Genomic DNA, 13,441 nt, shown 5'->3' on the forward strand with positions numbered 1-13,441 from the left:
CTGTTTTTCCAAGTGGCGGATTTATGTAACCAACTGATTAATGTTAATGGAGTTTACCATTCGATACTGTATATCTCAGGTGTAAATTGTCATTTCTCCCTCCATGGTAGAACAAAGGCATAATCCACGCAAAAAGTAGAACAATGGCATATGTAATATCATGTCTTTATTCAGTGGAATGCCAGTCACAAAGGTACAATACTTAAAGTACTGTAACAGTTACAGACTTTATTACGTAATTTATGTAAATGTGCTATGATCTATCTTTATAAAACACAGTAGTACTTCATGTATACATTTGCACTTAGTTCAACCATGATTAAACATCTAAAACTAATTTGACCTAAAGTTTGCACCTAAATCTAAATTAGTGTTGGCATCATGTTTATCTTAATACAAAATTGAGTATACACTGTATCTATACACTGAGCCATCTAGCAATCGAAGGACAAATGATTTTATACAGCACTTCTACACAAGCAGTTCTACTAATCTAATGTTATACTTATCTGATGTAACCTAACTTAAGTCCTTAGACCTGAACTGGTCCTTGGTGGAAAGAGGTAGAAATAAAGACAGGAATGATGAAAAGAAGTTTAAGCGGGACAGCCGAATAGAAGATCATGGAAGGTTTGGACTCCAAGATAGAGATGACAAGAAGTTTAAGCCATTATATAAGATTTAGATGTAAAATCAGGATTTCTAGGATTCATAAGTAACGTTATATTGAAACTCTATAATAGTCGTTCCTATAGGTTTACAACCACAAAATAGCTAATTTGTCCATGAAAACACAATAGTAGTTTATTAACAGAATAGCGAAATTGCATGTAGAAATATCACAGCTCCTAACCTTACTTTACATTTATTGAATATCTACCACATACATATTTTTTGTGCTGCACTAAAATATTTTTCTGCCACACTTCAATGTTTTCTCGCGATGGAATCCAAAACTCAATTATCTAATGCAACAATTTAGTTATCACCTTAATTTATTTATATCAATAGAATCAGTCCATCAACAAAGTGCAAAAATGGAATGAAATGTTGTGTTACCGCCATGCTGAAAAGGAACACTATATGACTGGTAAAGCCTTTTGGCACAAAGTTTGTCATGGTTAATCTATAAGGCAGCACGAAGAGGGTTAAGGTACAACAACAGAGGGAAACAATCAGTTTTCTCTCTTAACATTAAGCAACATGCATATGCAGGGTGCAACATTAAAAACACAGAATGCAACTAAAAAACATACAGAGTACAAAACAAACTGCACAAAAAGTAAATCTTAACATACATAGAGACATTGATACCAAGTATGGACTGTTTGGAAGACTGACAGAAGCTCTGTTACATTCTGTACAGCATCACAATTATGTTTCCATAAATTTTCTCTTTACCCTGCTCCAGTCCATTACCTACAGATAGATACTTGCCTGTTGTATCATTTCCCGTTGCAAAACATTATTCATTATTGATCTGTTACATGTACACAGAGTTTGAGTTAATGAACACTGTAAATGCCTATAGTCAATAAAAACCTGTAAAATGTAAAAACATGGCATTTTTTGATGGATTAAACCATCACAGATCAGAAACATTTATACCATAGCTTAAAATCTCATTTGGAAGGCATTGACTCTGATGCCTTCTTAGTGATCGAAATGTAGCCTGGAATGCAGGCTAATCCAAATGTGGCATTTCTAACCACTGGACCACCAATGCTGATAAAAGTAGACCATGTATAACAGTTATTAAAGCCATTAACCAAAAAGTCATACTGCTAGAAAGATATGCATTGAAAGAAATCAAAAAGAAGAAACAGCATGGTAACTGGCTCAATTTTGAGTTAAAATGAAATTTGTACATTGAAAAAACAAAAACAACAAGCATACTTTTAACACATTTTCATAAATGAATACTAATTCAGTTTAAAAAACTTGGTTCATGGAATAAATGTTATACTACATCCAACGTGTTGCACACTAAGATGCAAGCAATATCTGTATCTGTATCTATGTATATAGCCAGTATAACAGCTCTTCGGCATAACACACCAGCTTTGCAGGCACGTGGCATGGCAGCAGCTGGTTAAATTACACTGAACGACCTATAACAGTGCTTATTTGTTGTACAGGATGAAGCTGGCCCCAACGGCCAGGCCCACGACTGCCGTCAGTCCGATGGTGCTCAGTAACCCAGAAATGGAAGGAGAATAGGTCTCCACAAACGAGTCAACAAATGGAAGAGCTGGCACCTCCTAATAGGGAAAAATCAAAGATTTGTTATACATAACAAATTGTCATCAAAAATTCCTTGGTGGTCAACTCCAAGACACGAATTCAAATTTATGTTGCTTCACATCACAAAACAGCATCAAGTAGGCCCTAAAGTAATGTTACATTCTTGATTTAACTCATAGTCATCTTTTGATTGCTATTTATTGAATATCTTTTGTTAATAATACAGTACAACGAATTAGAATTCACCGTACCTCAGACTGAGGAGCATCTTGCCAAACTTGGTTTGCCTCAATTTTCCCCATGGCATGAAGGATCTGAAAGAGACAAATTCTGTTATTCTTGTATCCACATACATATACATCATAGCTGACTAGGAACCGTATAGCTATTGTTAGACACAACCATTACACTGTGATGCTAGTCATCTTTTTGGACATAACAAAATTTAAGTGTGTAGATGTAATGATACACTGTATTTGTTTTACATAACCGTTAAACCTCTTTTATGCAAAACACACCAGTTTTGTACAGTAAGTACAAGCTAAGCAACACCAGACTGCTAGGTTTGATCCATCCGCACCGGGATGGACCCCTACACTTTTTGATAAAGTGTGGTGGGTTCTTTAAATTGGACAAGATGTGACTTTTTCCTCAAACACGGGATCTCCGGCTTAACAACCCATCCAAGAGGACGTCCCTAAACAAAGCTAGTGCCTTTCCCAAGGGCACAACTTTGGTGCCTGGTAGAGATGAATTTAGGAAGATTCTTACAATTTTTTGTATTCCCCACTCACCTCCCTCGCCGCCCTCTCCCCTGCCTGTACCGCCCCCTCCATGTAACCTGACCAATGGGTGGCCGTCTCTGTTCCAGCAAAGAACACCCTGCCAAACGGCTCTCTCACTATCCTGTTAACAATAACAATGGAAATCTTAAATCATTATGTACGAAACCTTGACCTTAAAACCAAGAATCAGTTTAATCAAACACTTTGTAATTACAGTCTAGTGGGTTCACTGTCAATACAAGACAGTGACGACAAATAAGAATGAATTGCCTCGTCAATTAAGATGCCTGGTTCCTTCAAGTAGAATGATCTTGGTTTATTAACACTTGGCAGTGTCCTTTCAAACAAAAACCAATTTGAATGTCTCTTTGAAACTTGTGTGATGCTACTGTAGTAAGTTGTTGCCTATTTTGCACAGCCCTCTCATCTACTGTACATCTTGAAATGTCTGCAGTGGATTTATTTTCAAGGATTTCATGACACTGCGCATAGCCAATTCCACTGTATTCAACCCCGGTACTACAGAATTGTTTCAACTACGAACTTAAAACACTAAAAAAAACTGCTTTCCCCTTCTACCGTGAAATTGAGTCCTGACAAAAGTAATTGAATTTACAGTAGACTGTACTTTGAGTGAAACAAATCATTTGACACAGTACATGTGAAACAATTCAGACAGTACCTGCCGAACTGTGTGAGTACACCAGGGGGCAGCGCTGTTGTGTAACATCCTCCTGAATATGGCTCCTCCAACCAGTTCTTCTCTACATAACAGGTGGGCTGGAAACAACAGTAAACAAAAAGAAATCTTAGGTACACATCATTCAAACAATGTCTAATTGAGAACTGTACAAAAAGCTGTCGACTGTCAAGTATTAAAAGCACAATTACAGAAGTTAGGTCTCATCCTTACATGCAGAAGTTCCTTCAGGCCAAATGTTTTGGCGTATCCTTGGCATATCAGGTCCCTCCTGTAAATAGATTGGCCAGAAATCCATATATAAAAATATATGACACCTAGATTATGTCATCTGGTCATCTAATGGCTAAAAATGATGAGACATGTATTTATGACTTTCTGTGCTTATCTATTGTGATCAACAAACCAAGCCAGTAAATATTGACTTCTTGCAAAAGGAACAAGTAACAAGTGAAAATTGGAAAAAGAAGTACCTTTCATCCTCACTGTAGTTTGAGTACCTCCTGGCTTTGTTGGCAGGAACAAATCTGTAGATTCAAACAGAAACAGACAAAAAAAGCTTTCTTCAGGCAAGCATATCATGCCAGTTAACTGTTGGTATTCCCCACAACATGACATCAAATGCAGAAACAAATGTGAACAATTCCAATCATAATGGTGTAAAACTGGGTAAAATGTTGTAAAATGAAAGAACAATTATCACAAGCAATTATCAGGTATTGTTCACACATTTCAAATGTGGACACGGAACTTTTTTCCTACTTGAATGTATCTATTGTATTTGCATAAAACTTAAAGTAAATATAGATTTTTCGGAAAATGCTGACTACATATCCTGTGCACTCAGGTACTGACCCAATGATGGCAGGGTAGGACCCATCAGGCTTCGTGTCATCTAAGGTAAACTCCACAGGGCAGTCATCATTTTCAATAACACCCATCCCCGACATACCTGGATGAAGAGGATACAAGATAATGCTCAAAACAAAACAGAAGAAATATCATAAGGATCCATCCACAGCTATTCAAGTTGTACTGTTAATACACACACACACACACACACACACACACACACACACACACACACACGCGCGCACATGCGAACACACACACACACACACACACACTCACACACACACACACACACACACACAGAGACACGCACACACACGCACACGCACACGCACGCGCACGCGCACGCACACACACACACACACACACACACCACACACACACATACACACACACACACACACACACACACACACACACACACACATACAGCACCCAAAACATAACCAAAAGTACTTCAAGCATGAAACATACCCTTCTCTGTCCAGTAGGCCTTCTCATAGTACATCATGGTCTTGATGACAGAACCCATGGGCATACGCTGGATCATCTGGTTCCTCACAGGGGGGAGGCTGGGGCTGAAGGACACCCTGAGCTGCAGGGGTGGGGGGATGGCCACGATAGAGTACTCCGCCTGTATAAACCAAATAAATTAACACAATAATGTCAAAGGTACTTGAGGTAATGTATTGCATAATACCAGGCTTTCCTAGCAAAGCAATGAAAAAATATTACCATTTAGGTGTCACCTTATCAACTTTGAAATTTACGTAATTTTTCCTTGAATTCATCAAATTTTGCCTGTGTTCACCCAAGCCCAGTCCAGGACTACAATACAATATATTGCTTAGCCCTAAATTTCCTACAACAGCCCTGAGCTGATAGTCTAGTCTGGTCAAATGGTTAGTGACTTTGCTTTTAGGCCTCGGAGTCTCGAGGTTAAATCTAGGCAGTTGTTGCTCACCTAACTTATAAACCACTGGAAAGCATTTCAGCACAAAGGACATGGTGTTGTAACTTTGTACTAAGATGACTACATATGTATGTAGTCATTGTGGTACAAAGTTACAACACCCAGTCCTTAGTGCTGAACTGCTATCCAGTAGTTCAAAAGTTAGGTGAGCAACAAACTCATGGCTATTGTTACCTGATAACTGTCTCCACTCAGCGTATCTATGCTTATGCCCATCTCGGTTTGCGTAACCTTGGAGACGGAGCTGTTCAGCGTCACCCTGTTGCCTAGCAACTCGGCCAGCCGCAGACTGATCTGCTGCGTCCCACCCACCAACTTCCTCTCCTAAAACAGCAATCATTGAATATAATGAAAATGATCAACATTAATCTATTTTGATACCTATGTTTTTGCTGATTTGTATGTCTTTGCAATGTATACTATGTAATGACAATGGCAATAATAAACTTGACAAGATTGTGGATCAAAGTGAAGTCAAAACTATCAAAGCACAGCTGGGTACACTTCTTGATAATGATTGTTAGAAAATTTATGGTTTGGAATATCAAGCTACTAACACAGCATTTGAACATCATATAAGATCAATTTTGTATGACAAACATCATTATGATACTAAGTAGTTACAGTCAATCACTTATAAGTGAACAATTTTGTGACTCTTTATTCAGTTCCACCTCCAAGTCCTAAATTGAACTGTCAAGGGATAATTCCTTTCATTTTAGTGTGTAAGTTCTTAAAAAGAGCCTAAAAATAGTAACTTAAACAAAAGCATGAGTCTGGAAAAGTACAGTGAGCTGCAATGATTAAAGGACACAAGTTCCTGATGCAATAGCAGTCCAGAAATAGCAACATAGATTATACATATTATGTTAGATTTGAGCTGTCTTCGTTGAATTCAGGGACTGATTATATGCTATTTACATTTGAGGGATCCGGCTACCTGGAATCAAAATCGCTGATTACACTCTAAAATGGCATGTAGGCCTCAGTAATCAATCATCCTTTCAATGGCATAGGTACAGGAAATAGTCACAAATGTCTTGTTATTGTGTTGTAATTTGGATAAATTACATGTCTGCATGGGGACTGTTCAGCAAGGCATGGGTGGGGGACTTTGTGAATAGTGTCATGGGTTTCTTTTCAGGTAGACAGTTCATTTACATGTACAAGGTCAAAAATATCATTATACTAGTATGCTTATGCATTGTATACTAAGTGTTGTTTGTGTTAGATATCCTTCCAAAGACCGTATGTCAAAAATCTCTTTGGCAGAGGTTAACACTGCAGTACTGAAATATGTAGGTAGGGGACAATATAGTCCCATCTCACCTGTCCACCATTAGCAACAGAAAATATTCTCTTCACTCCTACAGAACAGGGTAGAGGAAAGTGAGGTTTTAGGTCAGAAGTGGATTAGTTTAAGACACTGAGCAAGACATTGGCCAGCAATGAATGATTGACAAGGAAGGGCTACTCCATTTAAAAGTGGGGATGTACAGTCATGTATGTGATAAAGAAGGGTGATTTTTTTTCTGTAGTTCAAAGCACTCCCAAATATTATTCCCTCTGGAATTATTTCACCCTTATTTTGTGTTACATCTAAAATCCTCAAATTTTCAGTTAAAAGTCCCACTGTTATGTTGGAATAGCCCTTGTTGAAAAAACAAGTGATAAAGCAAACCCATAAGCTTTATAATAAGAGTGGCATTTGTCAGTATTGTGTGTTAATCAACGCATAGAATAAGTTTGACCTCTCAATTTTATGTCTGCTAGTTTAGTCACTCGAAAAGATTTCTCCTAATATAATATACTAAATAATAGAAAAATTATATTTCCCCACCTCCACACTGCCTGATGTACCACAAGAACCACAGCGCTGAGATCTCGTGTGGTTCTGATGTCACGTTTACGTGCACGAACATGTCCGCAAATCTACGCACAGAGCTGGGAACAGAACAACTTTTATCAAAAATAGAATTCCTTTTCGTCACAAATGCACTTAAGAGCTTTAGACAACATTTGAAGTAAGATATTGAGGGCAAATATATCTGTTACCGGTACTCAACTTTGATGTGCTCATACTCTACATGTTTACTAAAAAGATGAAGGACTACATTTAGTTTTGACTTACCCTGTCCATATCAGTTTGTCAAACACATCCTTCATGGTTAATCTGTCCCATTCTTTAGCATGGGGAGCCTTCCAGGGTGCTTCAACTGGGATCTGAGGACAGAGGGATAAACAAACGAATGAATGAACAAACAAACAAATGAATGAATGAATAAAAATTGAATGAATGACTAAGTGAATGGATCAATGAAGTAATTAAATGATGAATTCATACTGTTTTCTGATAATAGCTAGATTTTAATGCCACTAATAACACAACACATTGACAATGGAATCAACCAAACTAAAGTGAGTAACCAGCACATCCACAGCTGCGATATTGTAAATCTTGAAATATCCGAGGCGGTTTTATTTCTGCAGTTTTCACAATGACCTCTCTACTGCAAATTTGTGAATACGCATTTCCCATGCATCACTACTGTACTATAGAATGGTTTCAACAACGAACTTAAAACACAGCAAAAAACTCCTTTCCCCTCCTACCGTGAAATCAAGTCCCTGTGAAAATAAATGAATTTACAGTACTGTGGAGACTACAAATGACTCCTCTCTTACTAAATGCTGTCTTTCCCACTCTTTTTTTGGCAATGGCTCAGGGGTGGACCTGAATGGTACTCTATGCAAAACATTTACACTAACCAGGACACTTACCTCAGCACCCATCCTGTCCATGGTTCTGAACAGATGTTGCAGGTCAAGTAGACACACAGGATTGGTCACGGCAACTTGTTCTGAATCAACTGTGAACTTCTTTCCCTGAAATTGATGAAGTTCTAGTTTGACTCAGTTGTCTAAGAGCTATTAAGTGCACACATGTACATGTATACACATGTAGTAATACAGGATGACTTCTGAAGTAGTCTTCTGAAATCTCTATTTTGTGACAAGTTTATCAACTCTGACCTTTCAAACAGTAACCTTTCCTTACAAATATTCCATTATAATCCTGAACTTCTTTATAATATCATATTTAGCATACAAACAATAACGTACCTCACTCAGACACAGATCGATAAAAAATTTATAACATGACATTTGTCTAATATGTACAATAGTATGCATTTTCCTGCCAGCTTGCGGGACCAACTTTGGCCCGGGCCAAGCCAACCATCTCATCCTACCAGTCTCTGGTTACACCATCTGCCACCTTACATCCTGTCACTCTACAAATACATGTATTCAAAGAAGTACGGACACACATCGAGACAAACAGACAAACGCACTGATAGAAAACAATATCTCCATTTTCAAAGAGGTAATTATTGACATCTTCCTACATCTCACCTTTCTCCAGACAGCAGACATGCCCTCTGTGTTGACCTTGTACATCTGTATTCCCAGCTCTTTCACCAGCTTCAGTATGTGGTTCTGGGTAGGACCAATGTAGGCTCCACCCACATCAGCATACCCAAAACCTGGGCCCTGCAGTTCAATAGGAATCAGACAGAGGGGGTAAGATAACCTTTAACATTCAACCTCCCACTTGGGTGGGTGGGTGAAGTTTCAAAAAGTGGCATTGCAAAGATACAGCTTTTTTCTGCAACAAACATGGAAAGACTGCATATTCTTTCATTGTCTTTTCCAAATTGCAACAACACAAGAGCAAGGAAAAGCAACTACAAGCACATTACTACAACAACAAAGTCAGTGCTACGAGACCGTAATACAGAGTTATACCTTGATGGTGTGGGTGCGTCCGCCAACGCGATCCCGCGCTTCCAATACAATGGATTCCACACCGTACTCGTGCAAGACTTTCGCAGCACTGAGGCCTGGAGGATGACACATAAATGTACTGTATATCATTATCAATTCAGTACCTATTTGCAAAGACAGAAAAGACAGGGTTGCTACCTAGGGATGGATACCAGGCTACAGTTTTAATTCAGTCCCAACCTACATACATACAAAATGAACTTCCCCCCTACTGAAAGCTTTTCCAGACCTCATCTCACATGACTGCTTGTATAAGAGTTTGAATGTAAACAAGATTAAAATTCCACCCGTGTGATGTTCTGTTGGAACTGACCTTATCAACAAATTGCTCACCAGTTACTGCTTTTGTTTATATTTTACAGAAAAATGATCGAGAACAAAAATGTTCAGATTGAACTAGTAAATTTATTGAAGTCGGTGGCAAGGTAAAAATATTAAAGAGATGGTGGTTATCTTTGAATTTGTATGTGTGTAGTTGAAACAACTGTGTTACCAACAATGAATATACTGGTGCCTGTTTGCAGTGGTTATGACTGAGTCTTAAGTGGACAAGTGACCATGAAAACTGAACATTATCTTTAAAAGTGAATATTTCAAGATTTATGTTAGGTGATTGACAGAACGTTAGTTCAAGAGGGTTTGGGTGGCAAGGCCAAATCAGCTGAATAAACACACCTTCCCTCCTGTACTCAGCTTGAATGTGCCCTTCAGACACACCTTTCAGATAAGTTAACTTAGTACGTGAGCAGAATTTTTCTGATGAATGACAAATGAAATAGGGGACAAATCTTGGGACAGCAATTAAACATTTGGACACAATTATGGCCACAATTGTTCCCACACATAGAATTGGGAGATGACATAAAATCATCTTCAATATTCCAGTGTTGCACCATTGTTGAAAATTCTCAGTACATTTTGTAACAATTAAAGCAATTAGAGATGGCAGACTTCACCCCCTAACCCATTATGCTTTGTGACCCTTCCAGTCCCACACACAAAATAGCAGCACTTTAGTTTAGAAAGTATGGCATTGGCAATGCTGGGGTTGGGGTTTTGTGCGCGTGAGAAATTTGTGCGTGAAAAACTTGCGCGTCAAAAATTTGCACGTGAAACAAATAAAGTTCAAGAAATGTGTCAGAAAATGTGCACTACAAAATTCTTAGTCAGAAAAATGTTACCCCATGATATGATTTTGCATCTGTTTCCTGAATTTTGGGTTTGAATTTTAGGTCCCTTGGGAATATCTAAGCTGACTCCCAAGGGATTTAAAACCTTTTTTGTGCTTAAAACTTGAAATAAGATGACCCACAATCGAATTAAGTAGCTTATTGTTGCATTCTACAGTTCAAAATGTTGCAATTGTTGTTTCAACCTTTTCAGTTGATCTTTAAGTGATTTTCAAATGTTAAGTTTTCACGTGCAAAAAAGTGAAATTTGTGCGTGAAAGCATCTGCTTGAGAAAAGATAAAATTAGGCTATTAGATTGGAGAAAAGCTTCAAATAGTTACATTTTACAATACAAAACCTTACATAAGTAAGTTGACTATGTATTTCTTAAAGATTTAAGTGATTTTCAAATGTTTAGGTTTCAAGCCCCCAAAAGTTTAACTATTCCCAAGGGACCTATTCCCAAGGGACTAAAAGATCTGGAGTTTTCAAACCATAAATTCAGGTGTCAGATGAAAAATTGTATCATGGGATCACATTTTCCTGTCTAAGAAAATTATACTACACATTTTCTGACACATTTTAAAGAAATTTATTTTTTCACGCGCAAATTTTCACAGGCAAATTTTTCATGCGCAGAAAACCTGTTTCCCAATGCTGCATTGTGTGTATTAAATTGGGAACCACATAAACACAGACAAATCCGTACAAACAGTTTTACTTCTGCTCATTGCCTATGGACTGAACTAGTAACAAGATCTTATCATAGCCTTTATTGCTGCAATGTTAATATGTAACGTTACGTCAATCATGGAATGAAGTAATGCACTATTATTCTAACAGAAAACTATCAGCACCAAGAGTCATAAAATGGTAATAAAAATGTCATTACTGTGAATTATAGTATTGCAAGGGTATTTTGAGTCATAAATCATTGTTCAAGTGTGAAACAAATTGTTCACCAAAACTGATAAAAAAGTGTTTATACTAAAGTCTGGAAATGTGGTCTGTAATGTTTGAAAAAATTATGAAAATGCAACACAACCTTCATGTCATTTGTAACACTAAAAGTGATCATGTTGAAATTGAAGGCACACATGATTAATCTTTTTTTGTTATTGTAGGTCAGGAAATATGTTCCAAGACATTCACATTAAAAACATTACGTCAGACCGAGGATGATAAAAAAAAGGATAGTCAGCATTTTTGCGATTACGTAACACATAACATAACAATTCCATGTCGTGAATGAATGTTGAAAAAAAAATATCACTTGCCATTTTTTAATGCAACGTTAGAGAAGATTTAAAAAGATGCTACTAAGGTTTTTCCTCTTTCCTAATGTTCTAAACCTGTCATGCATCACCTCTTTGGCCTCTTGAAACAAGAAACCAAGACACACCTCCTAAGATTCTCCTTGCTTTAATCAAACAATCTTTTTCTTACCGCTCAAGCCTGCTCCGACGATGACGACTTGGGTTTTTGTTCTCCCTGTAGCCATTTTCTCCCTCCTGAAGGATTGGGGAAGCTCGGGGCATGTAAAATCGCAGAAGATTGCGGCGCGGCGACAGCTCCAATGAATGTGTGATGTTGCCGCCGCTGGTCTGTGTGTGGCGAAGACCTGAAGGGTCAAGGCGGGGCAAAGGTTAAACAGCCGGGACCGTTCGTTTTTGGCTTTCGCTTGTTTGGGTCTCCGAAACACAGTTGCCGTTTGTCTAGAAATCGCCAGGTGACAGTCTTTCACTGTAACGTTGCACGTTGTACATTGATATCTTCATCTTCGTTTCGGGTAACGTAACATGACCTATTTACGTGCAGAACCTATTTACGTCCGGTTTGGCTCATGTCCACATGTCGCGATGTATTGCCAAAGCCTGTTCTCATGAGCAATAAAGAACATCAGAAGTAACGTTATGATCCTTAACCATCTCTTTGATTTTTGCACGGCAAAACATAATGGCCATGCGTTTACCACGTGAACGCCACGTGCCGCGCATGTGGGGGGAAATTTACATTGCTTTTTTCCATCGCGTTAAGCAAGTGGCCGGACAGACATAGTGATTTTACTATCATTTGTCTGCAGACTACTTTGGACAGTTAACGTTACTGTTCATTTTTTTCTGGTCTATGTTCTTCAAGCATAGCGCTAGAAGGGAAAAGATTCAGAAGTGGACGATAATGGGTTACCCTAGCACAATTCTTCATCATATACCTCAGAACAAATACACGCTCGCACGGCGTTAAACAGGCGGAGAAAAACTTACAGACCATGCATTTTCTTTTTAGAAGAGCTGATATTTCTGCCAATGGGTTTGAAACTTGGCTCTGTCCGCGCGGTTTTAAGATAAATACATTTTGAATAAATCGGACGTTAATTGGTCATATTACGTTACCCTCTCACAACCCCTGAAGGGGTACCACTGCATTTAGGCCCTTACTTTATGTACTGTGATTGCTCGTTAGTAAGCAGGTCCCCTTTTCGAAGTTGCGTATTTTTACCTTCGCCAAGAGGTTTCATGTTTGATGCGAATAGAAGGAAAGGAACATTGATAGATGATATGGATCTCATTTGCACTAGTAGTGAGAAAATACCTAGTGATAAGTAATGTTAGTTTTATTGCGACGCATCCGCAATTAAAGACAGTTGAATTTGGTGCGACACATCCGCAACTGTCTCAAGAATGCCTTCAGTTTGCTGACAGACACCGAAACGTCAGCAGGTGAGATAACCTGGTTGTGTAAAAAGAATCTCCTATATCCATCATACTTTCGGTTCCCGCAAACTACCCGGACGGGCGCCGTCTCAAAAACTCTGGATTTACACGCGATTTTGAGTCGACGTCGACTCCGAAAAGTTATGTGTAAATCGGG

At 38.4% G+C, this 13,441-nt stretch overlaps 1 protein-coding gene across 1 annotated transcript; it reads right to left on the reverse strand.

Annotated features, from left to right (window-relative positions):
• Positions 1–151: 151 nt before the first annotated feature.
• Positions 152–12,190, reverse strand: LOC136422930 (amine oxidase [flavin-containing]-like). Its single transcript, XM_066410857.1, has 16 exons — positions 12,017–12,190; positions 9,362–9,456; positions 8,969–9,106; positions 8,336–8,440; positions 7,686–7,777; positions 7,395–7,498; positions 6,884–6,921; positions 5,729–5,878; positions 5,056–5,215; positions 4,585–4,681; positions 4,203–4,256; positions 3,943–4,000; positions 3,712–3,809; positions 3,039–3,150; positions 2,496–2,558; positions 152–2,261 (listed from the first exon to the last, which is right to left on the reverse strand). The coding sequence occupies exons 1-16, from the start codon at positions 12,069–12,071 to the stop codon at positions 2,124–2,126; spliced, it is 1,557 nt and encodes a 518-aa protein (XP_066266954.1). The 5' UTR covers positions 12,072–12,190; the 3' UTR covers positions 152–2,123.
• Positions 12,191–13,441: the final 1,251 nt, after the last annotated feature.

This window comes from Branchiostoma lanceolatum, chromosome 17 (genome assembly GCF_035083965.1).
Source record: "Branchiostoma lanceolatum isolate klBraLanc5 chromosome 17, klBraLanc5.hap2, whole genome shotgun sequence".
In the NCBI taxonomy this organism is placed as follows: Eukaryota; Metazoa; Chordata; class Leptocardii; order Amphioxiformes; family Branchiostomatidae; genus Branchiostoma; species Branchiostoma lanceolatum.